This window comes from Panthera pardus, unplaced genomic scaffold (assembly GCF_024362965.1).
Source record: "Panthera pardus isolate Hobbes unplaced genomic scaffold, ASM2436296v1 HiC_scaffold_10, whole genome shotgun sequence".
Lineage (NCBI taxonomy): Eukaryota > Metazoa > Chordata > Mammalia > Carnivora > Felidae > Panthera > Panthera pardus.
The window spans coordinates 19,670,694-19,697,180 of NW_026526655.1; the positions used below are offsets into that span (position 1 = coordinate 19,670,694).

At 54.6% G+C, this 26,487-nt stretch overlaps 1 protein-coding gene across 10 annotated transcripts in view; it reads left to right on the top strand.

Moving 5' to 3' along the window:
* The window catches only part of TNS1 (tensin 1), a 194,769-nt gene extending 175,573 nt beyond the window's left edge, over positions 1 to 19,196 (top strand). For all 10 annotated transcript variants that reach the window (XM_053904966.1, XM_053904953.1, XM_053904952.1 and 7 more), the window contains 10 exons: positions 1,265 to 2,331; positions 5,164 to 5,250; positions 6,211 to 6,342; positions 6,716 to 6,808; positions 7,527 to 7,604; positions 9,400 to 9,471; positions 9,698 to 9,866; positions 10,544 to 10,612; positions 11,080 to 11,112; positions 14,445 to 19,196. In XM_053904966.1, coding sequence (XP_053760941.1) covers positions 1,265 to 2,331; positions 5,164 to 5,250; positions 6,211 to 6,342; positions 6,716 to 6,808; positions 7,527 to 7,604; positions 9,400 to 9,471; positions 9,698 to 9,866; positions 10,544 to 10,612; positions 11,080 to 11,112; positions 14,445 to 14,589 — 1,945 coding nt within the window. In that variant the 3' untranslated portion in view covers positions 14,590 to 19,196. The remainder of the gene's footprint in view (positions 1 to 1,264; positions 2,332 to 5,163; positions 5,251 to 6,210; positions 6,343 to 6,715; positions 6,809 to 7,526; positions 7,605 to 9,399; positions 9,472 to 9,697; positions 9,867 to 10,543; positions 10,613 to 11,079; positions 11,113 to 14,444) is intronic.
* Positions 19,197 to 26,487: the final 7,291 nt, after the last annotated feature.

Below are 26,487 nucleotides of genomic sequence, written 5' to 3' on the forward strand. Positions count from 1 at the left end.
ATTCCACTCTAGCCACTTCTGGGATCTGAGGTAGACTTTTTCTTGGCCTGGCCCGTGACCTGCTTCTTGCCCTTGGCTCTTGCCGGGCCCCCCACCTCACCTCAGCCGGGGACCTGAGCTTATCCTGGCCTCAGCCTGGCCTCGAGACTCCCTCCAGTCTGTATTTCCAGGTTGGCCCATATTCTTGTGTAAGGACACCCTCCCAACCCCTACCTCACCCCCCACCCAGGGGCTCCTGGAGCAGAGCCTATCTGCCACCTCCCTGCAGCTGCAGCTGATGCAGGGTCCCTGTCAACCTTGGCCTCTCCCGCCATGTCAACAATGGATAGGAGTTTGGGTCTGGAAGGAATCAGGGTTATCTGATCCAGCCCCCTTGCTTCCCACATGAGGAAACTTTAACAAGCACGATCCAGGTTGCCCTTAACCTTGGAGGAGAGCCTGTGATTGTGGCTGTCTGCCAGGTACAGTCCCCTCTGAACTGAACTTTCCAGAGTCTTAGAATTGGGAGCAACCTTTGTGCTCATCTACTGTAACCTCCCGGTGGAGGAAATTCCCACCACAACATTCAAGAGGTTGGTCATCGTCTGCTTAAATGCTGCTAATGACGGGAGCCTCATTACCACGCAAGGCAGCTTGCTGCATTAGTGGCCAGATCCAACAGCTGGAAAGCAGACCTTACAATAAGCTGAACTGTCCTGCTCTGAGACGTGGTGTCTTTGCCTTTTGCAAAGACAAAATGGGAATGAGAGCCCAGGTCTAGCGGGTCTAGGCAGTGTTCAAAGATGCTAGCAGCATCCTGGGAAAAGTAAGTCAAGGCAGGGATACTCCTGGTAGGAACAGGAGCCGGGTGGTTTGACCCCACCCTGGTGTTCAGTGTCTGTGGTGCTGGAGGTGACATGGGGACAGCCATCTTCAGTTTCCATAAGGGAGACCCCTTGCTTTGCCTTCTGGTTGAGGAGTCAACAAGGGGCAGTGGGGAAAACATGGGCTTCAGAATCAGATGCGACTGAGTTGGAAGCCTGGTCTTTTACAAGCTATGTGGTCGTGAGCTTATTGCCTAACCTCTCTGAGCCTCTGTCTCTTCTTCTGATGGTTCCATAGGGTGATGTGCAAAAGTGGTGACATTCTGGCTCATGCCAGTGGGGCTCCTAGTGTTGCTGCTAGCGGTGGGGGGGGGGGGGGGGGGGAGGGCTGAGTGCTCACTGCAAGCCTGGCCTTCATGAAATGCCATCTTGACGTCTCAACCTGCCCCCTCTCTTTCCAGCACTTCAGTGGGGAGTTTCCCCTCAGGGGAAAGCAGCGACCAGGGCCCCCGGACACCTACCCAGCCTTTGCTGGGTTCCGGCTTCCGTTCCGGCAGCCTGGGACAGCCTAGCCCTTCGGCCCAGAGAAGCTCCCAGAGCTCTTCTCCTCTCCCGACCGTGGGCAGCAGCTACAGCAGCCCCGACTACTCACTACAGCAGTTCAGCTCCCCAGAAAGCCAGGCGCGGGCTCAGTTCACCGTGGCCGGCGTCCACACGGTGCCTGGGAGCCCTCAGGCGCGCCACAGGACAGTGGGCACCAACACCCCCCCCAGTCCTGGCTTCGGCCGCCGGGCCATCAACCCCAGCATGGCTGCCCCCAGTAGCCCCAGTTTGAGCCACCGCCAGGTGATGGGTCCAGCGGGAACTGGTTACCATGGTAGTGCAGTCTCCAGCCCCCAGAGCAGTACAGCGACCACTCCAGGAAGCCCCAGCCTGGGCCGGCACCCCGGGGCCCACCAGGTTTCAGGCCTCCACGGCAGTGTGGCCACTACTCCGGGAAGCCCCAGTCTGGGCCGGCACCCCGGGGCCCACCAAGGCAACCTGGCCTCCGGCCTCCACGGCAATGCAGTAGCCAGCCCTGGAAGCCCCAGCCCGGGCCGGCACCTGGGAGGGCCTGGATCCATGATTCCCGGCAGCCCCAGCTTGGACCGGCACGCGGCCTATGGCGGCTATTCCACCCCCGAGGACCGGAGACCCACGCTGTCCCGGCAGAGCAGTGCCTCTGGTTACCAGGCTCCCTCTACGCCCTCCTTCCCTGTGTCCCCTGCCTACTACCCGGGCCTCAGCAGCCCCGTCACCTCCCCGTCGCCGGATCCGGCAGCCTTCCGGCAAGGGAGCCCGACGCCAGCCCTACCCGAGAAGCGGAGGATGTCCGTGGGAGACCGAGCAGGCAGCCTCCCCAACTATGCCACTGTCAACGGGAAGGTGTCCTCCTCGCCTGTGGCCAGCGGCATGTCCAGCCCCAGCGGGGGCAGCACCGTCTCCTTCTCCCACACTTTGCCTGACTTCTCCAAGTACTCCATGCCAGGTGAGCCCCTCCTTCCGCCCCCGCCTCTGCCGTGGCACATGGCCCACTGGGTAGGATGTCTGTGTCCATCTCTGTGCTGATGGCTCTTTGGCACACAACCAGGGGCGGCTCATTGACTTCTTGGCCTCAGTTTCCTTGTCTGTAAAATGGGAGTTGGAGGTGGCCTCAAAGTAAGTGGGCTAGGTGCGGGGGCAGTGATGAGGATGTGGGTGCCCATGAGGAGGAGGAGGAGGAGGAGGAGGGGGAGGAGGAGGAGGAGGGGGAGGAGGATAATGATAGTGTTACTGTTATGATTATCATCACTATCAGCTTAGCTTCTGCCACTCACTGAGTACGTGCTGTGTGCCAGGCTCTGAGCCATGCGCTAGCTCTTTAATCCTCGTGGCCGCCTGGCAAAGTAGGTATTATTACCCCCATTTTATGCATGAACAAAGTGAGGCTTAGAGAGACTCCGTCATTTGTCCAGGGTCACACAGTGAGTAAATGGCTTCCGATCTAGGCTCATTGGCCATAAAACTCACGCTCTCAAAGCATTATTGGAGTTGTCTTCTCCTGTTTCCACATTTATGATTTAGCAAAACTTTGAGAATCTGCCTTCCTAACCCGGACTGCCATCCCTTTGGCCTGCCCACAGCACTCAGTCCCCACCTTTTGATCCCACTGTGTGCACATCACTGTTAACATATCTGGCGGCCACGTGCACTGGGGGCTGAGGCCGAGGGCTGAGCATTTTCACTGGAGTCTGGTTTCTGCCGACCCGGCTTTGCTGAAGCTCATGCATGTCCGCACACTGATCTCTTTGCTCGTCTCCAGAACTTGGCATCTTTGGCCTCTGCGTAGGGGGCTCAGTGTCTAAACACAAAGGTCAGGGCCTCCGCCAGACCTCGAATGTGCCTGTTGCAGAATGGCCCCAGAACTCTGGGGCATTCGAGGAAGACTGAGAAGGTTTCAGGCAGCCCCGGGGTGGGCCCCTGCTGCCTAGATTCTCAGTGTGTCGCTCCCAGGTCCTGCCCCGAGCCTGCCAGGCAGGGGCATCGACAGTGACCCCGCATGCCCCTGCTTCCTGCTGCCCACCGGAGACGATTGGTTCCCAGCCCCTCTTCTTGGAGGATGGAAAACTTCTAGTAGTTGGGACATTTCCTGTTTCCCACCATCTTCCCTGCTTAAAATAGTCACTGCAGCCACCTCTGACAGCTCGTTAGGCCCCAGCAGCCGCGGGGCCTGGGGCTTCAGAGCAGAGAGACAGGCAGCTTGCCGCAATTGCTTGGCCCGGCTGCTTCGCCCGCCCCTGCCCCGTGCGCAGCTGCCAGGAAAGGGAGCCGGCCTACCCCCTTTTGTCCTCCAGAGCCGATCCCAGGGGTCTAGCCCAGGGTTACTGACAAGTCAAAATTGACTGAACGCTGGACCCACAGTCTAACCCGGATCTCACCTCTGCACCGTCAGCTTTATAGCGTCGTTAGCACAGGCGTCCTCTGTTCTGGCTTCTTTCTAAAGGGGAGGAAACCTGGGGAATTGGAATGTTCCTTTCTTCCTCTCCCCCCAAACTCCACCACACCCCCCCCCCCGCCTTTTTGTTTCTTGGGTGCCAAAAGATGAAGGAAAGGCTTGGAGAGCGAGGGCCGCACATCCTAATACCCAGACAAAGATCAGGCAAAGCAGGCACTAAATGGGCACCTGTGTTTTCTTACCTGGGAAGATCTTACAGGAGCCTTTCTGTGAACCACCTGTGTGATTTGGGCGGGTCCCTCTCCCTCTCTCAACCTCACTTCCCTCGTTTGTAAAGTTGAGCGGTTATCCTGGGTGCTCTCTCTGAGCATCTTCCAGAACCTAATGCTCTGTAAAGCATCTCTGGTCTGCAAAGGGTCTGGGTGGGGGTCATTTGCCAGGGAAGTGGGGTATGTGACTCACAGTAGATGGCCTCTAAGCCACCTCCTCCTCTGTTCCAGGGCAGGACTGATTTTTTTGTATGTGAATATGAGGGAGAACACGGGCTCTTCATATAGGGCATGAGGAGGGGCTTGGGGAGAAGTGATGGAAATGTAGCTTTCTTCCCTCAACTGCAAGGTTGCTATGACAAAGTCGGGAAATTCAGCCAGTGGAGAAAGAGGCTAGCAGGTGGGGTGCGTTAGCCTGTGGAAGGGAAGCTTCAGGAAGGGTTTGGTCCAGATCTTCTGGAGAGAGGAGAGGATGGGGTGGAGGGAGGGCTTTCCTCAGCTCAGTGAGAATGCTGTGCCAGGCTTTTCCATCGGAGAGCAGCTCTGCGATGCACAGCGGCTGGCAGGAGACAGGGGAAGGATGGGCAAGCCACTTGAGGCCCCTTCCAGCAGGGCTCTGATGGTGTCGAGGACACTGCCTTTCTGTGTTTGTTTCCTATGGCTGCCGTAACAAAGTGCCACAGACTTGGTGGCTTAAGAGAACAATTTAGTCTGTCATGGGCTGGAGGCTAGGAGTCCAAAATCAAGGTGTTGGCAGGCTCCTTCCGGAGGCTCATGGGAGAATGTGTTCTAGGCTTACCTCTTAGCTTCTCGTGGTTGCTGGCACATCCTTGGTGTCCCCTGGCTTGTGGATGTGTCCCCCCAGCCTCTGCCTTCATCTTCACAACTGTCCCCATGGTCTCTGTGTCTCTCCTCCTCTTCTGACATGAACACCAGTCATATTGGATTGGGGCCCGCTCTGATCCAGCATGACCTCATCTTAACTTGAATCCACCTGCGGAGACCTATTTCCACATAAGGTCACATTCACAGGTACCTGGGGTTAGGGCTCCAACCTACCTTTTTAGGGGACACATTTCAACCCATAACACTGTTTTTCTGTCTCCGTCTCTCTTAGACAACAGCCCCGAGACACGGGCTAAAGTGAAGTTCGTCCAGGACACTTCCAAGTATTGGTACAAGCCTGAGATCTCCAGAGAGCAGGGTGAGCCCTAGGTGGCACCGAGGGTCCTGTGGTCCATCAGAGGTCACAGCTGGCTGCAGCCCACCATGTCTTCCTGGGCAGACTTACTCCTTTTTGCAGTACGGGGTGGACACAGAGGGGGGCTGGGATCAAGTTCAGACGGTAAGAGGCACCTCCTCGCGGTGAACTGTGGGGAGAGGAAGCATGGTTTGTAGACCTACGAAGGGTGCTTAAAAGTAGCAAAGTCTCAGGGTGCCTGGGTGGCTCAATTGGTTGAGCATCTGACTTCAGCTCAGGTCATGATCTCATGGCCCATGAGTTCGAGCCCTGCGTCGGGCTCTGTGCTGACAGCTCAGAGCCTGCAGCCTGCTTCAGATTCTGTGTCTCCCTCTCTCTCTGCCCCTTCTCCGCTCAAGCTCTGTCTCTCTCTGTCTCAAAAATAAAAATAAAACGTTAAAAAAAAAAGGTAGCAAAGTCATGATTTTCCAAGCAAGGTAAAAGGCCAGCCAAGGTCATAGAACAAATCTTAGCTATGTGATGTGGAGAGTTTTGCACATTTTATAGGCAAAACAAAGCTGTGGTTGTGGGGATGGAGTGAGGTCCACCGGGCCCCCAGGGAAGGTCTGTGTGGATGTTAGACAGGTTTTGGAGACTATGGCCCAGGGCCCGGACCTCTTTCTGTAAATGCAGTTTCGGTGGAACACACTGTATCTCTTTGCTTCTGTATTGTTTGTGGCTGCTTTTGTGCTGCAATGGTAGAGACGAGTAGTTTGCAATACAGACAGCATGACCTGTGAAGCCTGAAATAGTTACTACCTGGCTATTTATAGAAGATGTTCACCAACTTTATCATAGGAGGACCCTTAGGGGTGTTTAAATTCTAACTAAGGAGCGAGATTGGGTAGACCTGATGAGTCTTAAGCAAGGCCCGTGCCATCAATTTCTTATTTGCTCTGGTCCCCTCATCCCTTCCAATCCCAGCCATCGCTCTCCTTAAGGACCAGGAGCCAGGGGCCTTCATCATCCGCGACAGCCACTCCTTCCGAGGGGCCTACGGGTTGGCCATGAAGGTGTCATCTCCTCCTCCGACCGTCGTGCAGCAGAATAAAAAAGGTAACACCCTCCTCTCGAGCCAGGCTCTGGACCAGCACAGCCTCCTCCAAGCCTGAGGTGCCAGAAGGACTCAGGGCTGGACAGACCTATGGTTCTTGGGGGAGCTGGTGCCTGCTGAGTCAGACTCTTTGGAAGAATGAGTCTTGGGCCTGGTGATGGTTGGGGTCAGAGGACAGGGAAGCAGGATTATTGGAACTCTGGTTGTGTTTCCTTGAGCGGTGGTCTCTCCATTCCTGGGTTCTGGCTGTATTATCTTTCCAACCCTTTCTCCCGCCACAGAGCTGCATGTGGGGAAGGGATGAAGTGATGTTAGCAAGTGGTGGGAGGGCCCCATGAGAAGTGCTCAAACCTCATGTCTTTCTCTTTATTCCAGGGGACATGACCCATGAGCTGGTGAGACATTTCCTGATAGAGACTGGCCCCAGAGGAGTCAAGCTCAAGGGATGCCCCAATGAGCCAAACTTCGGTGAGCTGTTCCCCAACCCCGTCTCCACAGTCCACCTGCCTAGAGTGTCTCAGGCTGTCCAGGTCCCCCTTGTCATAGACGCAGCAGAGGAAATGAACAGTGGCCTCCCGTCCTCTGTACTGTGGCTGATTCACTCTGCCAAATTCCTTTCTGCATTTGTCTCACCCCACTGAAATGCATTATCATTAGAATTTGAATAACAGCTGTAACAACTGCCTTTATCGACCACCTACTATGTGAAAGTCACTGTCTGGGAACCTTACATTACTTCTGGTCTCATAACAATCCTGCATGGGAGGTGTTATGGTCCCATTTACACATGAGGAAACGGAGGTTTGTAGAAGTTAGACTTACCCAAGAACACATAGCTAATAAGTGACTTGATCCCACGATTTCTCTGATTTGATCCCACGATTTCTCTGATACTTCTGCTGCACTGTCCTGAGAGGGCCCCAGTAGCCAGAGGGACTTAGGAGAAATGTTGGGAGGAACTTTCTAGAAAGGACACCTTATGGCTGCTTAGAGCGAGCTGCTGGAACCTTCTCCCTTAGATATTGCTAACAAGGAGGGAGTGGATTTTCAGCTTCATTGTGGGATGAGGGAGAGGTGGGTAATAAAGAAGCTGAAGATGACGGATAGTGGGCTGGGTGGTTGGGCTCCTCGGTGCCCGGGCCTGCTCCCAGTGGCACTGCTCCTGACATGCTGTCTCCCCCTGCAGGGTCTCTCTCTGCCCTGGTCTACCAGCATTCCATCATCCCACTGGCTCTGCCCTGTAAGCTGGTCATTCCAAACCGAGGTAGGAACGTGAGACTCCTTGCTCTCCAAGTACATCTTTGAGCTGGGCTGCTGTTTGTGTCTGCTCTGCCAGCCGCTCCAGAACATGGGCCAGCATTGAGGACCTGGGTCCTTTTGCCAATCTAGGGAAATTCAAAGCTACTCTCCTTTTTTTTTTTTTTTTTTTTTAAATCTCCTATTAAAAAAAAGAAGGAAAAGTTCTTAAAAAAAAACTTAACTCCAGGAACACACATAATTGACTTTCCAGATTGTTCTGGAAAATTCTCCGGTGCCTTTAAGAAATTTTTTTGCGAATCCTCAGAATAAGCCCAGGGGGGAGGCACTAGAGGTAGGAGTCAGTTATGGGGAGGACTGTGTCTGGAGGATGAGATGGGCATCGGTGGGCAGGGCTGAAGGAAGGGGGAGGGGAAGGCAGATTTAGGTCATGGGGGTGCCCACGTGTTGGAGGTTGGTGTGAATAAAGAGCAGGGAGCACACGCAGAGGAAGAGTGACTGGGTTCCTCATGGCTGGGAAGAAAACAGGGCCAAGACGTCCTTGGAGTTTTAGTCTGCTTGGCTGACAGGGTGTTCTCTGACTGAGGGGACGTAGAGCTGATGGGAAGAGCGAGGCCTCTTGACTGTGGGAAGTACAAATGGAACCCATGAGCCTCAGGACATATAGGACATTGAGTGAGACACCAGGCCCAGCTTCTCTCAGAGAAGAGCTCCAGCTTTGGAGGCTGGCGGATGGACACCCAAGACTCGTCACCGCACAGGCTTCTGTTGCCCAGCCCCATGAATCAGGGCCCACCCAAGGGAAATTATGCTCAGCCCTGACCTTGAGGTCTAGGAACTGGAAACTGGGTACCTGGTCCCCATCCTCTCTGTTTAGCAATAGGATATTCAGAGTGTCTCTGGGACTTTCTTCCGGTTTCTCTTGGAGCTCTTGGGGTTGTGCCCATACACAAAACCCCTAATATTATTTCACAATTTCTGTGAATACAACTCATTTCATTGAATTGCTACTAATAATTGGCCGACATTATTAATTTAAAAGTTCAAGTACAACTTAAGTAGCATTATTAAGCACAAAGTTGAGACACTAACTAAATTATAGTTCTATGAAATTTATGAAAGTAGTTTAGCAGTTACAAAACTGTTTGACGTTTACATTATATAAACCAGTGCTTCCCAAAGTATGGTTCCCAGACCAGTGGCATCGGCACCCTGAGAACTTGTTAAAAATGCAGATATTCTCAAGCCCTCCAGTGGGGCTCAGCAACCTGTGTTTTAATCAGCCTGCACTCCAAAGCCTGAGAAACACTGGTACGGACAATACTCCGTTCTTAGTAATATCGAAATCATGACTGCGCTGTATTAGTGCTTTAGTGAATTGGGACATTTATCGATCTACACAAAGACACATCAATGCAAAATGACAACAGAGATGTCAGTTGCCACTTGAGGTCCTGCTTTATGCCAAGCACTGGGCTAACACTGTATATGGAACATCTCAAAAGCCCAGCACAATGGGACTGTCATCACAATCTCCATTTTGTAGGTACTTGGCAGGTGCTGGGGTGAGGGTCTGCACCCCACACTGTTGGATTCCAGAGCTCTCAACCCATGTGCTAACTATTGACAGTCCTCACTGAATGTTCAGACTGGACACACACATGCCTATTGCCAGGGCCTGTTACGAAAAGCGGTATCCATTGCACGAAGTATTTGCAGAGCTTGCCTGAGGCCCAGCCGAACTTGTGCTTCTTTCCAGCTCTAGAGTTTTAATTACCAGCTGAATTAAATTTTTGTCTCAGACCCCACAGATGAATCGAAAGATAGCTCAGGCCCTGCCAACTCAACCACTGACCTGCTGAAGCAAGGGGCAGGTAAGTGGCCACCCCAGACAGGATGCCCGCCCAGCCCTTTCCTTCTGCCTGCCCTGTCCCGTCCTGCAGACCCAGCTATCTCTGGGCAGTCCGTGATTCTCTGTGCGGATGCCTTGGCCTGAGGCTGGCCTAACATTCATCTACTCCTCCCCCGAAGAGCTGAGCTGGGAGGTAATCCCCACCCACTCCACTCCCTGTGACTTCTCTTTGGGTGGGTTTATTCCAGCCTGCAACGTGCTCTTCGTCAACTCCGTGGACATGGAATCACTCACTGGGCCACAGGCCATCTCCAAAGCCACTTCTGAGACTCTGGCTGCTGACCCCACACCAGCTGCCACCATCGTTCACTTCAAAGTTTCTGCCCAGGGAATCACACTGACTGACAACCAGAGAAAGTAAGACTCTTCTACTTGCTTCCATACTGGGCTCTCCCCACTGTGCCCCATCTGTCAATCTACTTACCCACCCACTTACCATTTGTACCTTGTACTCATCTGTCCACCTGTCCACCCGTCCACCTACCAACCTGTGCCTCCATCTGTCCACCTGTCATCCACCCACCTGTCCAGTCTTCCACCCACCCACCAATCCATCCACCCACCCACCCATCCATCTATCCATCCATCCATCCATCCATCCACCCATCCATCCATCCATCCATCCATCCATCCATCCATCCATCCATCTGTCTTCCCTCCTACAAATATGCCTGCATAGGGTATACAGCCAGAAACACAACTCATGAAAGTGCCTGATTTCTAGAGCAGAGCCCTTGCTCTTGTGCTCTTCCTCCAGCTTCTTTCCTTCCTCTGTCACATCCCCTCATTGATCATTCTTCAGTACCAGTTTCTTCCTTCTTTTCCTAGTCACTAGCATTGGGGACATGCTTCAGTGACACATTTATGTCCCTGTGCATTGCTAAGATGAGCAGCCCAGGCCACCTTGCTCATAAGGGAGAGGCTGGGTTAACCCATGACAGCTGCAGAGGGTAGCCTGACGCCTGCAAGTGGAAAGTGGCAAAGGGTGGTCACGTGGATACTCATTCTCTGTGTATCTGGTATCTGTGCCACAGGCTCTTCTTCAGACGACACTACCCCCTCAACACTGTCACCTTCTGTGACCTGGATCCACAGGAGAGAAAGTAAGTCTCTTGTAGTCGCCTTCTCTTGCACCCATCTTCACAGCACTGAAGTCTGTGTGGGGGCACGTGTGGGCGTGGGTGTGCGTGTGGGTGTGTATTCACAGTTCAACTGGAAGATCCGCCTGTGTCTGTGAGACTGTCAGTAATTGCATTGGGTACTTTTTTGAGTTTTTCCCATCACAAATTTGGAGCCCCTCCCAGGGACTCAAATGCTTGCTTCCATGCCCCGTGCCATATCCTTGACCTTGAATCCGCTTCTCCTCTTCACACTCGGGAGAGCTCTTTGGGAGGCAGGCCACAGTGTTCTCTCCACCCTGAATGCCTCCCCCCGCGTGGTCTTTGGAGGCTCCCACCCCCCTGGAACGGGGTTTCCCTTGCTTTCCCCCTGCAGGTCTGGGCATGCGCAGGGCTGCGTTCTCGGGGGAGGAGTTGTGGTGGTTTACACTGTGGTATCTTTGTCTCCACAGGTGGATGAAGACAGAAGGAGGTGCCCCTGCTAAGTAAGTGTGGCTTCTCCCCCGATGCCAGCTGGCTGCTCCCTGGGCCGGGGGGGTGGGGGGTTGGTGGTTAGAATCTGGGACCAGGGGTAGGCAAAGGGCAACAAAGCCCTTTGTGCTCAGGTTACTCAGCTTTGGAGAAAAGCTTGGCCAGGCAGCCAGGTCTTTTGCCTTCTCTTGCCTCAAGGCCAGAGGCCCAGCCTCCAGTCTCCTCACCTTCCCTCTCCCAGGACCAGACCAGCAGAGATCTGAGAAAGTGGACAGAAAGCTGGGAGTTCTACTGGAGGCAGTGGTCATGGGGCAAGGCTTGTTTAAATGATCTTTCTGCCCCAGTCCTGGCTTCCTTGATTCCTACTCTTGCTCTTTTGGTGGGTTTCTGTGGATCCTGTGGCTGGGCCTCACCTCTTCATCAGAAGTTGGGAGCCCAGAAAGTCCACATTTCTTCTGGGATGGACCTAGGACCTTTTGGCTGATTCTTCCACCCCTTCAGCATTTCCCACATGTCTGCAGGGCACTCGGCCCCAGGATAATTCAGACGGACCAGGAGGCTGACTCTGCCCTCAGGAGGCCTGATATTGGCCCAGTGGATAAGACAAGTGCATAAACAGCCCTGACGTGCTGGAGTGGTTTTCAAACCATGTTCCCAGGAACCCTAGGGTCTTCCGGTTGCAACTGAGCCATTATGAAGGAAGGAGAAACCCTGGCTTGAGAGGCAGTTATTGACCAGTATGGATCAGGGTTTTCTCAGTTTCACAAAACCTAAATAGGGTATAGCAATAATCTGAGTACTGAAGCTGGCCTATGGTCTGCAATTCCACATTTGACTTTGTATGGTTCATGCAAGCAGCCCCAATTTTTCTCCCTCATTGACTTTATAATAGGTAAATGTTTTGCTGTTGAATCGATACATTCATGGCCATAAATCCTGCTGTCACCTTCATGTATTTGGACTTCATGTAAGATTGCTTTAGAAAAGGAAAACTTTTCCTGTTAAAAGAAAATTAAAACTGCTGTTGTAGCGACACATGAAGGGTACCAAGCACGAAGAAGAGCACATCTAGGCAGGGAGAGATTTGGGAGGGTTTGGGGAAAGAACTAATACTTTCTTTTTTTTTTTTTTTAATTTTTTTTTTTCAACGTTTTTTATTTATTTTTGGGACAGAGAGAGACAGAGCATGAACGGGGAGGGGCAGAGAGAGAGGGAGACACAGAATCGGAAACAGGCTCCAGGCTCCGAGCCATCAGCCCAGAGCCTGACGCGGGGCTCAAACTCACGGACCGCGAGATCGTGACCTGGCTGAAGTCGGACGCTTAACCGACTGCGCCACCCAGGCGCCCCAGAACTAATACTTTCAAATGGGTCTTAAAAGACAGCACATTTTGCACAGGTAGAAATGGGTGTGGGAGTAGGAGACAATTTCCAGGGGACAAGGAGGCAGGGCCACACCGATGGCAAGCTCCTGAGGGCAGGACTGCCTTCGTGGTATGGGAGGGGTGATAAATATTTGCCGAATGAAGAAATTCGAGGATGGAGGCAAGCAGGGGGAGAGTGAGGAGGAAGCACGGTGAGGCCCCCTGGGTCAGGAATGAATGGAGCTGAGCGTAGGCAGTCAGCACCGTGAACGCCCTTGGGAGCATCCAGAGGGGGATGCAGGGCACCTCTCCTTGACCGAGGTTACATAAAGAATTAGCTGAAAGGAGCACGCAGGTGTCCAGCCTTCTTGAAGCTTGCCTTGTACCTACTTCAGCCTTCTTTGAGTTCCCAGGGTCGTTGGGTCTCTCAGTCTCGGACCCCAGCCAGGCAGGCCAGAACTTGGTGTTTAAGGGAGCTCGTGCTCATTCAGCACTGGGCCCCACCGTGGGGAGATGGGTCAGGGACAGAAGTGGGCTGGTCCCAGGCCTGGAAGTCATTCTCTTCATTCCGGAGCTGGTTTTGTGCTGAGCTTCCTGCTGACACGGCCTTGCTGGGCCAGGCGGAGCCCCAGGGAGCCTGTCTCAGATGAAGGAGGGGTGCGCAAGGCGCCTCAGGCCCCACGTTTAAGGAGACACTTGTTCTCAGGTTCTTGCAAGTGCCCCTCCCTGCCTCGGGGCTGAGGTTTCCTGCCTGGATCCACTGCCCCCAGCAGAGAAAGGACTTGGCAGTTGTTGAACTGGCCCTGGGAGCTGAAGTAAACAGTAGGGCAGGGCAGGCGGGCCGTGTTTAGGCTGGTGAGGTTGGCTGGCTCTCCACCCCGGCAGAACCAGGCAGCCGGGGCTGGCTCGCTGTCATGCGGCAGCTTGGAGCCGCTCCCTCTGTCCGCCCTTACTGCCTTCCACTGCACCAAGGAGACTGAGCCAGCCTGGAAAGGGGGTCCTGGGGATTGGTCCGTGGACCCAGGCTACCCCTTCACTTGGGCAGGCCATTACCCCGGACTCTGGTCCAGCTGTTCCCAGACCCTGAAACAGAGTTGGGGAGAGCAAAGCTGTAGGACGCCCAGTGTGTGTGTGTGTGTGTGTGTGTGTGTGTGTGTGTGTGTGTGTGTGTACATACATGCGGTCGGTGGCAAGCAGGACCCAACTTTGCTAATTTTAGCTGTTGTGGTCCAGTCCTGGGGAGAGGGGTTTCCATCGGAATCTCCAGCTGTCCCGATTTCCCCATCTCGCTCTAATTAGCAACGTGCCGACTGGGAGGGGACCTGGGCTCACATTCTGTTCTCTGCTCATATTTTTAACTCTGTTTTGCACAGAGAATGCCAGGTCATTCCAGCCCTGGTGCAGGGAGTGGGGGGTAGGGAGGAACAGGTGTGGGGTCCTCTGTCCCCTCCCGTTCTCTGGAGCCCAGGAGAAGTGTGTGTGTGTGGGGGGGTGGTGGTGACCCCTTGTCCTTTTGTCTCCCTGACCCTCTCCTGGTGTCTGAGGCCAAGTGCTTTGACAGGCAGACAGCGTTTTATTCATGTGCTTCTGTGTTGTGTGAACAGTCAGGGAGGGGCGGGGCTGGGAAGGACCGAGAGAAGCTCGCCTAGGAATGTCCCCATTTTATTTTCGGTCTCCTCCCTGCCTTTTAGTGTCCAGTCTTGTCATTTGCCTCCAGCTCCGCCTCCCCCTGCCTCTCAAAGGGGAATCTCTGTCTACCTAAAACCAATGACCCTGTTATCTCCAGGACCTGGCTTTGGGGTGCGGGGTGGAAGGGAGAGAGGAACCCTCTCTCCTGTGCCCTGTGCCCCAGTCCTCATGTGCTGGGAGAGGTGGGAAGAGTGGCGAGAGACTTGAACCTGAGGAGAGCTCGCTCACGGGGGCAGCTCTCCAAGGCCTGGGGTCCGCTTCACGCCCGTCATCCCCTTCTCCTGCCCCTGCAGGCTCTTCGGCTTCGTGGCCCGGAAGCAGGGCAGCACCACCGACAACGCCTGCCACCTCTTCGCTGAGCTTGACCCCAACCAGCCCGCCTCCGCCATCGTCAACTTTGTCTCCAAGGTCATGCTGAGTGCAGGCCAGAAGAGATGAACGCCACCCCTCGCCCGGGGCCATGGCAGTGGGGACGGGGCATGTGGGGCGGGGACTCATGAATCCTGACCACCCTTGAATCCAGAAGGAGGACTTTGGGCCAATTTTGGAGAAGGAGAGAAGAAAGTGCAACGTGGGGAGGGGGAAGTGAATTGCAGAGGGGAAGGGGGGGAGAGAGAGAGAGCTAGAGAAAGAAAAAGATGGGGGAGGATAACTCGGATTCCCCTGGGTGGATGGATACCGCAGAGCCCCCAAAGCCTCCACCGCTAACCAGGTCCACCTGACCCCCCTCCCCCTTCCAAGAGGCTCCTCAGAGGAGACAGACAGACCAACTCCTTGAGGATCTATATTTTGGAAGTAAATGGAAAAGCTGTCTCCCTAACCCGACCGCTTTGCAAGGAGAAATCAAATTGAGAGAATCCTTTTCTGGCCACCTCTGGGGTAGATTGGCAAACCAAAAAGAGCCAGCATGGGCACCAAGTGGCAGAACTTTTGCCTGTGAGAGTACCGTAGACCTGAGGTCCCTGAGGTCTCTGGACTCTGCCTCCGATGTACAGTCTGTGTGGGTGTCTGTATGGGGTATATACTGTGTCCACACCCACATCTTCACGTATTGATTTCCATGTGCCTCTCAGCCAGAGTTATAAATATATAGACTTTTGCGTGCCCCGTGTATTTGCACATGCACGTGCATACTGTCCAAAGAAGGTGAGAGTTGGGCGCGACAGGGCAGCAGGAGTATCCAAGATCATGGGATCGCAGACTCTCTCTCGGTCCCCACGCTTGCTCTCTAGCGGCCCTGGGTGCTGCCAGCACCTTCCCAGCAAAGACCCCCGCAGGAGTGGGGCTGGCCGCCCTACAGCCTTAGCCCTGATCTGCCCCCACAGGGAGGCTGGACGCTTGGTTCGGGAGGTGCAGACGTACGTGTGCATAGTCTTGGGGAGGAGATCCCTCAAGAGGGTTGCTGGTTGAGCTCTGGGGGTCTTCTCAGAGGCGTGTGGCCCAGCAGCAGGTATGGGCAGGTGGCTCCGGCCAGCTCTGAGCCCTCAGCCCATTCTTGGGTTTTGTGCCCCAGACCAGCCTTTCTTCAGAATTGCTTATCTGTTTGATGCCTTTTTGGGTGTCGGGGATCAAGCCTTCCTGCCCTGGTTTGTCCTTCAGGGTCTCTATGTTGGAGCTCGTCCTGGGGAACCTGCTCCGTGAGGCCCCGGGGGAGACACCCGATGGCCTTTCGTCCCCCCCTCTGCAGGTGATTCTGGGTCTGATTTTTACTGGGCTGCCCGGGCTGTCCTTGGCAGAGCTCCTGGGGCCACTTCCTGTGCATCTACATGGCCTACCTACAATGCCAAAGCCTCGCTGTTCCCCATCCTGCCATGGTTTCCCCAGCAGAGCCAAGCTGCCCGTGGAGCAGAGGGGCAAGGGAATGCATTTAGGTCAGAGGGCTGAGAGTCCATCTGGGCAATTCGAACCCCCCAGACCACCACCCAAGCACTCTAAGCCAGAGTAGAAAATTCACCGGGATTCCATTATTGAATGGCTTCTTAAGCCTATGGGGTTCCCTAGAGAGAGGCATTGTACTGATATATAAATATATATAATATATATGTGAGACATACTGACAGAATCTGTAAGCTAATAAAATATAAGAAAAGGTTAAAAAAAAGAATAGGTAAATTGACAAGAAGTATTTATTGTTTTCCCATATTGCTTTATTGCCTTCCCGGGCATCAACCAATTCCCGTCCCTTTTTTATGTATAAGTGAGGTCTGAACTGTAGGGGGCCTTTATCCTTGGAGCCATCAGGGGTCTCCTGGCCCTACTGTTGGCCTTCCCTAGACTCCGTCTGGGGCTCAGTGAGAAGGGGGTGCACACGTCCATTCCCTTCACCCCCTTGTTTTCTGGCAAGCCCGGGGCACAGCAGTCAGCTCCCAGAGATGAGGGGAGCTGCCCCCCTCACTGTGGGCCTGAACAAGTGGATGAGCCTGCGGGGGACAAGGGTGTGTGTGGCAGATGTGGGTGACAGGTGTGTCTTTTGCATTTTTTCTCCTCCAAGAAGCTGTACCTGTGTGGACGTTCTGTTTCAGGGAGTTGGAGAGTGTCTGAAGGTAGGGAGCAGGCCCTCGCTTCCTAAAGAATACAACCTTGCACTTGGTGGCCAAGGTTCCTCCCAAGTGCTCTTCCTTCTGAGGCATTCAAGCCAGATACCCAGATCTCCCCCCTCCTCATTCCCTACATACCCCGACTCTCTTCCCAGATAGGAGATATCCCTTGCCCACTTCCTTTGTAAATATCTCAATCTCCTGCTGGACCTGGCCCCGGGACTCTCCCCTCCTGGCCTGGATGTCCTCTCTCCGCTTGAGGCCAGGTGGAGTGTAGACCCTTCGGCAGCCAGCCCCGGGCCGTCACACGTGCGTTCCCACTGCCCACCAGCAGCTCCCACCTCCCAGGCATGGCCAGCCCGCCCCGCTCAGGCCTGAGCCTAGTGTGACCCTGGGAAGGACCGGGCATCCTGGGAAGCTGATCAGCTCACTCCCTCACGTCCCTCTGGAAGGAGTGGGTTTCCAGAAGAATGATAGGGAAGGGTACCCCCGTCTCCAGGCGGCCCTACGTTTGGGTTAGACACTGCTTGGGAGCACACTGTGGCTCTCCCATGTCTCACAGGTTAGGTCTCTGTACCCATGCGTGCACGCACACACACACACACACACACACACACACCCCCCACACCCCACAGCGCTGCGGTATATTCTTGCCAAAGATTTCCTTTAAGAGAAAGCACTTTTAATAATTATTGTTATTATTGTGTGAATGTCTATCCTTTCCTCTCCTCCTTCCCCTTCAACCCTTTTTGCTGTTATTGTTGAATCTGTGTGCCAGCCAGGAGAATGCTGTCTGGTCTTGAAACAGGCTGGCAGGGCAAGGGTCTGGGGGAAGTTGGCAAGGAAGAACGGGAGAGGCGGCGAAACAGTGACACAGACGCCAGGCGGGCTCAGGCCCCGCCCCCCCGCTCCAGCCAGGCGTCTGAAGCCGGCCTGGGGCCTGGGGCTGGCCTGCACGGTGTCTGGAGGGAAGAGGGCAGGGAGTTGACATCTGTCCGATTCAGGGAGAGGTCCAGGTGGCTACCCACCCGTGGAACAGGAGGACAGGGCAGGGCATGGGAACAATGGAGAGGTGACCCCAGAGGGGAAATAGGAAGGAAGTGAGCTGTCTGGTCAACCTCCAGGGGTGACTGCAATGCTCCTGCCCTGCAGTCTTGGCACCCTGGTCCCCTTATCTAGCCAGGTGTTTGGGGGCCAATACACTGTGTCCTAGGCTAGGGAAGGGCCTTTTGACCCCTATCTTTGTCGGAGTCTCTCCCTAGCAACTCTAAAAACATGTGGATTCCTTCTCCTGTGGGTTTCGAGGACTCCCTGGGTGTGTCAGAGGCTGGCAGGATAGGGGTGGCGGGGCCTGGTGGCCGTGTGATCTGTAGGAGGCAGCAGCCAGCTGGACAAGCGTGATCCTTATAAAGGGCACTCAGGAGGGGGGGTACTCTGATGCGCCACAGCCGAGGTCAGGGAGGCTCCCCCGCCATCCAGGGGGTGTGGAGGTGTCTGTAAGCAGAACAGGGATAGGCCTGGGGCATTTGCTCACCGTCCCTGCCTCCTGGCTCTCCCTCGCTTCTTCGGACTGTCTCAACTTCAGGATTGGGGGAGGTCAAGTGGGTCCATGCCCCATCCAAGGGCTGCCTCCCGCCCCTACATCTCCCCACACTTGGGTTCCTTGGAGAGGTTGGGGGCAGAGTCCCAGAGCCACTCTTCACCCAGGCCCAGGCCCCAGGGTCCTGAGACTGGAGCTCCTGGCTGGTGTTACACGGGGCGGGTGCATACACGTGCGTGTGCAAGTGTGGGTGTATATGTGTACATATTTTGCTGGTCTCTAGGGAACACGGGGTTAGGGTCAAAGGCAGCGAATGAGCTATGGGATGTCAAGGTCAGTATCACCCAGCAGTGAAAGGAATCAGGAGGGCCCCGATCGCTAGATTATCAGTATTGTTGGTGAGGATTGGCTACACGGGGTGCTCCCTCCCGACTCCTCTGTCCTCAGACGCCCAGCATGTTTGAGGACTTCCGTTTATGTCCCACACCTGGGCTCTTCTCAGCAGCGAGGTAATTGCAGAGGAATGTCCCCAGTTTGTTTTCTAATCAGTGTTAAACAGTTTGAGACTCTCCTGTGTGTCCATGTTCGGTTTGTGCGTGAGACTGAGCACATGTGTGTGTGTGCACGCCATGTTTCCCCATTTTCTCTCTTCCCGCCGACACGCCATTCGAAACAAATGTAAGAAATTCCTTGCCACCCCCTCCCCGCCTCCCAGGCCCTCTGCAGGAGAAACAATAACTTGGCATCCTCCCCGTCCCCTGGCTGTGTATTTATATAGATGGAAATATCCTTTCTATTTTGTATCATCGTGCCTATAACCTCCGCCACCTTGTATAAACCCTGACCTGTGCTCCTTGCCCTGGATATGAATGTATTTTACACCAATGCTGGCCCGCTCCTGTACAGCTGCTTTGTTTCTTTGCGACCCATTGTATGGCTTTATAAATGGTAAAGCGAAAGAAAAAGTCTGTGCCTTTATCTAACTGTGTTTTTCGGGAAGGGGTCTGCTGCGTCTTGGTGAGCATGAAGGGGGCCTCACCCAGGCTCCGGGTATGGGGTGGGCTTCAGGGATGCCTCTGGCATACGGCTCACCTGTAATTCTCCCAGCAGCGTCCCCACCATCTAGGTCTTGGTTCTGATTGCCACTGAGTTTTTCATCTGGGTTCTTTCAGTTAGGAGAGAAACTCAAACTGTTTTTTTTTTTAATTTTTTAACGTTTATTCATTTTTGAGAGATGGAGAGAGACAGAGCAAGAGTGGGGCAGGGGCAGACAGAGAGGGAGACACAGAGTTTAAAGCAGGCTCCAGGCTCTGAGCTGTCAGCACAGAGCCCGGACGCGGGGCTCGAACTCATGAACGGTGAGATCACGACCTGAGCCGAAGTCGGACGCTTAACCCATGGAGCCACCCGGGCGCCCCTCAAACTGGTTTAAGAAAAAAAAAAAAAAGAATGTATTGGCCCACGTGACCAAGAAGTGAGGCACCACTGGTCCAGCAGCTCGAACGGTGGAATGGGGAATTCAGCTCCATCACTTGGTTCTGAGTTGGCTTAATTTTTGGACAGCCTCTATCCCTGGGGTGGCCCCACGGATGCTCCAGGATACGGCCACTCGGTGCTACCAGTTTGCATCCTTCCAGTCCAGCAGCCCCTGTAGAGAGCTCTTTTCTCCCAATATTTCAAGCAAGTATTAGATGCTGGGATGAATGCTCTTAGGCTCTGATAGACCCTGCTTGGGTCATAATGACTAACTCCGAACCAACCAGTTTATCTGGAGCTGGTTCACAGGACTGCTTCTGGAACATTCTGGTCCACGGGGACAGCAGGGAGGTGTCGTGACATCAAAGTGACAAGGAGAGCAAGGCTGTGAGAGGTCATGTAGCTTCTGACAGGCAGATCACGTAGCAAACCTGCTAAGTGCCAGAGACGACATTGAGCACGTATGCGTATTTTCTCATGCACCTGCACCCAGTGAGATAAGGGCCGTCCTTGTCCTCAGTTTACAGAGAAAGAAACCGAGTTTCAAAAACGTTGAGAGATTGCACAAAATCACAAAGCTGATAATTGGCGGAGCTGGGCTGTGAACCCTGAAGCGTCCATGCGTTTCTTAGCTCACATCTCTCTTCCTCTGCTGTTGGGGTTTTGTTGAGGAGGGAAAGACAGACTCTGATGAGTGATGGGCAGGCAGGAGACCAAACTGCTGGCATCGGTCCGACGGGGAGCTCGGGAGGCTGGGTGGTCTGGCTGGCTTCCCACGGAGGGGACCAGGGCTCCACATGTGTGAGCAGGGAGGGCACCCTCCGATGCCACCCCGCTCTGGAGGGATGTGGATACTTTAGGCTGGGCCTGGGGCAGGGGATGAGAGAGACAGAGGAGAGGGACAGGCTGAGGCTGCCTGGCTTTGAGGGGACCAAACAGGGGGGCAGGGTGGGGGCCGGCCCTGGGGAGGAGGAACTGGACTGGGGCTGCAGCAGGAGGGTCTGGGGTAGGGAGGCGAGCGCTCCTCATGCCCCTTATTACACTGACGACTCTTCATTCCTCATGCGAGTGTGGCCCCTGCACTGTCAGCATCGGCATCACCCGGGAGCTTGTTAGAAAGGCAGAACCTCGGTCACCACCCCAGACCTGCAGATCAGAATCTGCATGCTAACAAGACCCTCAAGAAATCCGCACATGCACCGAAGTCTGAGCAGCCCGGCTGAGTGTCACACAGCTGGGACTCAAACCCAGGGGCCGAGATGCTCCGTGCACGGCTTGCCTCAGCACCACCCGAGCCGTTAGGATGGTGACCGCTCTTGTCTGGGTCTCCGGTGGAGACCAGCGGTCCTAGGCATCACCTCACCGTCCCGTCCTGCTGACCGGAGTGTGGAGTCTCTGCAGCCCGGCGCTGGCCGGGGCTAGGAAGGGGCGGCGCTGGGGCCTGGAACTCAGTACCCTGGTTGTTCCAGGTGTTCCGAGCGTTGGCAGAGTCCAGCCGTGGAAGAGGCAGGAACATCAGTGGAAGGGCAGGAGGGGCAGAGGGATGGGGTTAGGGGCCAGAGAAGAGGAGTCTCTCACTTGGCCTCAAACTTGGCTGAAAAGTCCTGAAGCCTGGGTCACACCCTGAGATCCCAAGTGAATCCGTCTGAGGTCCAGCGGGGGCACTGGAATTTTTCACCTCTCTCCAGAACCACTGTGGAAGACCTTTCTTCGTGCAGAATCCTCTGTGGCAGGTGTGTGTGCCCACAGGCAGAAAGACAGACAGAGGCACCTGCCCTGGAGAAAGGCCCAGAGGAGGGCCAGAGTAGGAAGAAGTCCTCTCTGGATTGGCTTGGATGTCCCCATGGCCCCCTTCCCCATGTGCCCCCTTGTCCCCTTGGGAGCTGAGCCCAAATGTCCCTCCTCCTGCCCCAGCCCCCAACCAGCCTGAGGCAGAACTCGTTGAAGGAGAAGCTGTCTTAGTCTCTCCGGGGCCATGCCCAGGCCCTCTGGATGTGAGTGGGAAGGGAAGGGCCTGGGAAATCTGGTCCAGCGGCTCTGAAATGTCTCCTCATGGGCATAAAATTCTGCCTTCCTCTTTTAAAGAGCTGGATTGTCCTCATTCGTTGGCGAAAATGACTATTCGTCTCAGGAGTTTCTAAGCAACTCAAAGTATGGAAAGGATCTAGCTGGTTCTAAACAATGGACAGTAGGTGTGGGACCAAATGCACCTGTGTGTGGGGGTGGGGTGGGGTGCATGCACACACTCACATACACGCACACACACGCACACACAGGAGACCTAGCCTGTTGGGCTGCACAGTGTCTCCTTTGTGACCTTCTTCCCGCCCACCTTCTGGTGTGGAGACTCCGTCCCAGGGGTATCAGGCCAGCAAGGGGGCAGGGCTGCTCCCACAGCGAGCTGACCCCTGGCTGTGCTAATTAGCAGAGTGGCACAGTCAGAGGAGAGGGACAGCACCCGTAACCCCCTGAGTTCCACAGGTCAGGCCAGGGGCCCGGTGCACAGTGGACACAGGACGTGGGCAAGCAGGAGTGGGTGGAAAGGGCCAGTGGGCTGCAGCCTCGAGGAGCCTCGAGGAGCCTCGGGACTGGCACAGCTTGGCTTGGAGCAGTGGAGACGCGGGGAGGCCGGGATGCTGGCTGGGCTGTGTCCTGTGGCCTCCCGGGGACAAGGGAGCCCGCACCGTCACAGGTGGGGGCTGCTGGGAGCCCAGAGGGGGGAGGAGCTACTGGCAAGTGTGCTCTGGGACCAGTGAGCTCCCGTCTCTGCAAGTGCTGGAGTGTGGACTGCCTCCATCCCGGATGTGGCCGCGGGCACAGCCTAGGAAAGGCCTCTCTTCCAGCCCGATCTGGGCATCTGGGAAGACCAGGCCAGGCCTTGGGACTAGAGATGAGCCTCGTCCAGTGTAACCTGTCAAGGGAGCGCGGGTCTCCGAAGCAGGCATGGCTGGGCGTGGTTCTGGTTTTGCTAGGACTTCGGGAAAGTTTTTTTTTCCCTCTCTGGGCCCCGGTTTCCTCATCTGTAAAATGGGAGAGCGCCTACCCCGAGGGGCGGGTGTGCAGATAAACTAGAGTCTGCTGCCGGGCTGTAGGGCCTTAAGGAATATGCATCTGCATTCCTCTTCCTGTGCCTCTGGCCTCCTCCACACCATTCCTCAGGCCTCGGGAGACGCTTGGCTGCAGAAAGGACTCGTAGTTGAGAGCCTCCCCAACGATATTGATCTAGCTGGCTCCTGACTCCAGACCACATGCCTGAGGTGGGGGTGGTACGGCCGCCTCCACGGCTCCGGCTTTTATGGGGTTTAAAGATCATCTCTGGCCATCGAGACAGGATGTCCGGGCTCTGGACCCCTCCTCTCAGCCCCCGTTCCATTCCCTGACTCCTGGGTTGGTCCTGAAAAACCAGGGGGTGCTTGCAAGATCATCGGCCCCTGGCCTCCCCCAGCCTCGTATCCTGCATGAGTAGAATCTGACCTGGAGCACCATCACCCCTCCCTCAGGGGACTCAGGCTGGTTGGGGACATCAGGAGCAGAGGCTGCGTGGGGCAGGGGTCCTCGAGGAGGGCAGGAGACCACCAGGGGGAGAAGGAGAAAACCTCACAGACACGGAGCTCTAGAGCTGGTGGAGACCTCAGGGTAACTCAATCAATCCATGAATTCACCAGATATTTATTGAGTACCTACTATGTGCAGGCATTGTGCTTGGCATTGAGCAATACTGGTGTGTTTGCTTCTCTTGCAGCACCTGGGTCTAATGACAGCACGGAAGGGAGAGTGGGGGGAACATAAAGAAGCAGCTAATATATAATTACAGCGTGACAAGTGCCCCAGAGGACAGGCACATCATGCAGTAAGAGTTTGTGAACAGATTCTGATGGTCTGGGGAGAGCACAGAAGGGGTCCCCCAGGAAGTGACGTTAGGGTCCACAGAGTGAGCAGGAGTCGATTGGGTAAAAAGGAGAGAAAAGATATTTCAGGCAGAGGGAACAGCACATGCCAAGGTCCAGGGGCAGGAGGGACATAGTCTGCCCGAACCTCATGTGCCTTCTCTGGGCAGCGTGTTTTGCAGTTTTAATTTCATATTCAGTGGAAGGCCAGATAGAAAAGGGGTTAAGCGCACAGGCTGTGGTGTCACGGTTCAGATTCTGCTCCATTCCTACTAGCTGTGTGACCCTGAGCACGTGGCTTGACCTCGCTATGCCTCTGTTTCCACATCTGCCAGGGCGGGATGATAGTGGTGTTATCCGACTTCGGGGGTTGGTGTAGGAGTTGAGAGTCTCCACCTGTACAAACATTTTAGGACAGCACTCGGCAAACAGTAAATACTCAATAATGTCGGCTCTGTTTATTATCTACTTGATTCCTTCCCCGCTGCCCCCCTCACTAGGCTATGAAGTCCTTAAGAGCAAGGACCCAGCTCCGTACCTGGAGCCCCGGCACAGTGTCGGGCATGTGGGAGGCCGTCTCTTCATGTTTGTGGAAAGAGTGAGGCAACTGCAAGGTCAGTGTAGCCCAAGGGAGCTGATGGGGGGTGGGGAGGGTCAGGAGGTTGGACTAGAAGAGGGTGGGTGAGTTTGGCAGGGCGCATTTGGTCACGTGAAGGGTTTGGTGTTTGTTGTAAGAACAGTAGACGGTTTTGAAAATTCTCCATCATGAGAGTGGTGGGAACAGATCAGCGTTTTGCAAAGATGACTGGGCTGTCTGTTCCAACATCTGTTGAATGCCAGCTATATGTTAGATAACATAGTCGATGTTATCTAACTTATTTATAAAACGACCCCGGGAAACAGGTTATATGTGGCTAACGACACTAAAGCTTGGGAGATTAGTTTGCCCAAGATCTCAAAGCTGGAAAATGCTACAGAAATGGATTCAAGATCCCTTAGGACATTGACTCAGCTTCTATAACAGATTCCACATTACCAAACACTTAAATGTGCTAGGAGTCCCCCCCACCCTGCCCCAAGGTAAAGGCTCCAACTCATACTGAAGCTCTACTGATGAAGTTGCTGAGGAAATACAGGTCCTTCAGTTTTGTTATACGTGGTCCAGAAAGGTGGCTCCAGCTCCTGCCATTGCAGCTGCATTCCAGTTAGTGGAAAGCAGAGACAGAGGAAGAGCAGATCATGTCCTTCTCTTTAAGGACACAGTCCATTGTTTGCATCGTATACATTGTTTCTGCTCAGATTGCCACCGCCCAGACCATCACCTGACCTCAAGGAGCTGCTGGGAGATATTACTTTGATGCTGTGCCACCAAGAGCCCAATGAGTTCTGGGGACTCATTAGTAAAGGAAGAAGAGGAGAGTGGGTGTTGGGCGTAGCCACTGGTTTCTGGCTCACACTCCAGGGCCAGTGGGAAGGAGATCCCCTCTGTGGCTCCAGAAGCAGGAGGTGAGGGCCTACACTATGCCTCTTTCTGGGGCCACACTGGGCATGCTCAGTGGCTAGACTTGGAAAACAAACACTGATCCAATGCAGGGGCGGTGAAGTATGGTTAGAAGGATAACACAGAGTTGAGGGACAGGTGAGGAGTTTGGGGCTGGATGCGTTGAGGGAAGTAGCCGAGGGATTTCCGGGTGGAAATGTTCACTGGGCACTTAGAAGTGAAGGGTCAAGGTCCTGAATTTACAGTGATATCATGTGGGGTAGCTGCACGGCTCAGTGGTCCTCTTTCCTGGGAAGGCCATGACATACGGGGGTGACCCCCAGTAGTCATGTCTGTGCATTGGGGTACCCTGACTGCTTCCTCCCAGTTATACAGCAGGCTGGTCCAGGGGCGAGTATGTGACTTAAGGTGGGGCAGTGCAAGCTCCTCCTTGAACCAGAGAAAGGAGAAAAGAAAGGGCCCGGGTCTGGGGTGGGTGACTATGAACTTCTAGACAGTACCTCCAGCGAGGTGACAAGATGCAAGAGGAGGACGGTCCTGCGTCTCAGTACAGAGGACAGGGACCAGGGCAGCAGGACAGAGGTCCCTGTGTCTCAGGTGTGGTTCAGAAACTGCAGAGAGCAGCCTCACTGGGGCCACGCAGCCCAGATGATGCCGCGGCCCTACCTAAGGTTCAAGTACTGGGCGCCCCGAAGTTCCTCGCTACTTTAGCGGACAGGGTTATGTGATGGAGAAAATAATCTGAGTCGTGAAAATCTTGTCATGCATTTGTGGGGTGAGATTCATGCTGATCTAAAGGCATCGTAGAGAGAGGAGGGTCATGAGTGGAACCGGGGCACATGGGTGTGTGGGGAGGAAGCAGAGGAAGAGGGTCCTGTGAAGAGGACGGAGGTCTCAGAATGGGAGGAAGATCTCATGTGTTAGTAGGCAAAGGGGCGAGAGTTTCTAGGGGGAAATGGCTGATCAACAGTCCAGCCATCCCCCTTCGGATCAAGTCGCATGAGCCCTGGAAGTTCATTGAATTAGACCGTGAGGCCTTGTTTCTTCCTTTGGGGAAAGAGTGACCGCAGAGCGTGGGGGCACAGGGTTGAGCAAGTGGCTTAGCACGGTGTCTGACTCAAAAGGGCACAGGATAATCCCAGAACTGGTGACTCCATGAGTGACCAGGAGGTGGAGAGAGACAGCAGGTGCGGGCAGCTCTTTCAAAAACCCTGACTGCTACCCACCGTAATTCACTTCTTGTCCTGGGCTTTGCTCTCTGCTCTCAGGTGGTCCACCTGCTTTCAGGTTGGCCTAGCTTCCACCTGCTTAGCACAGGGCAGAGGCCGGGAAAGGAGGTGATTTGTCCCGGAAATCCGAAGCCTCCTTGGGGTGGCCTTGCAGAAGGAGCTGACA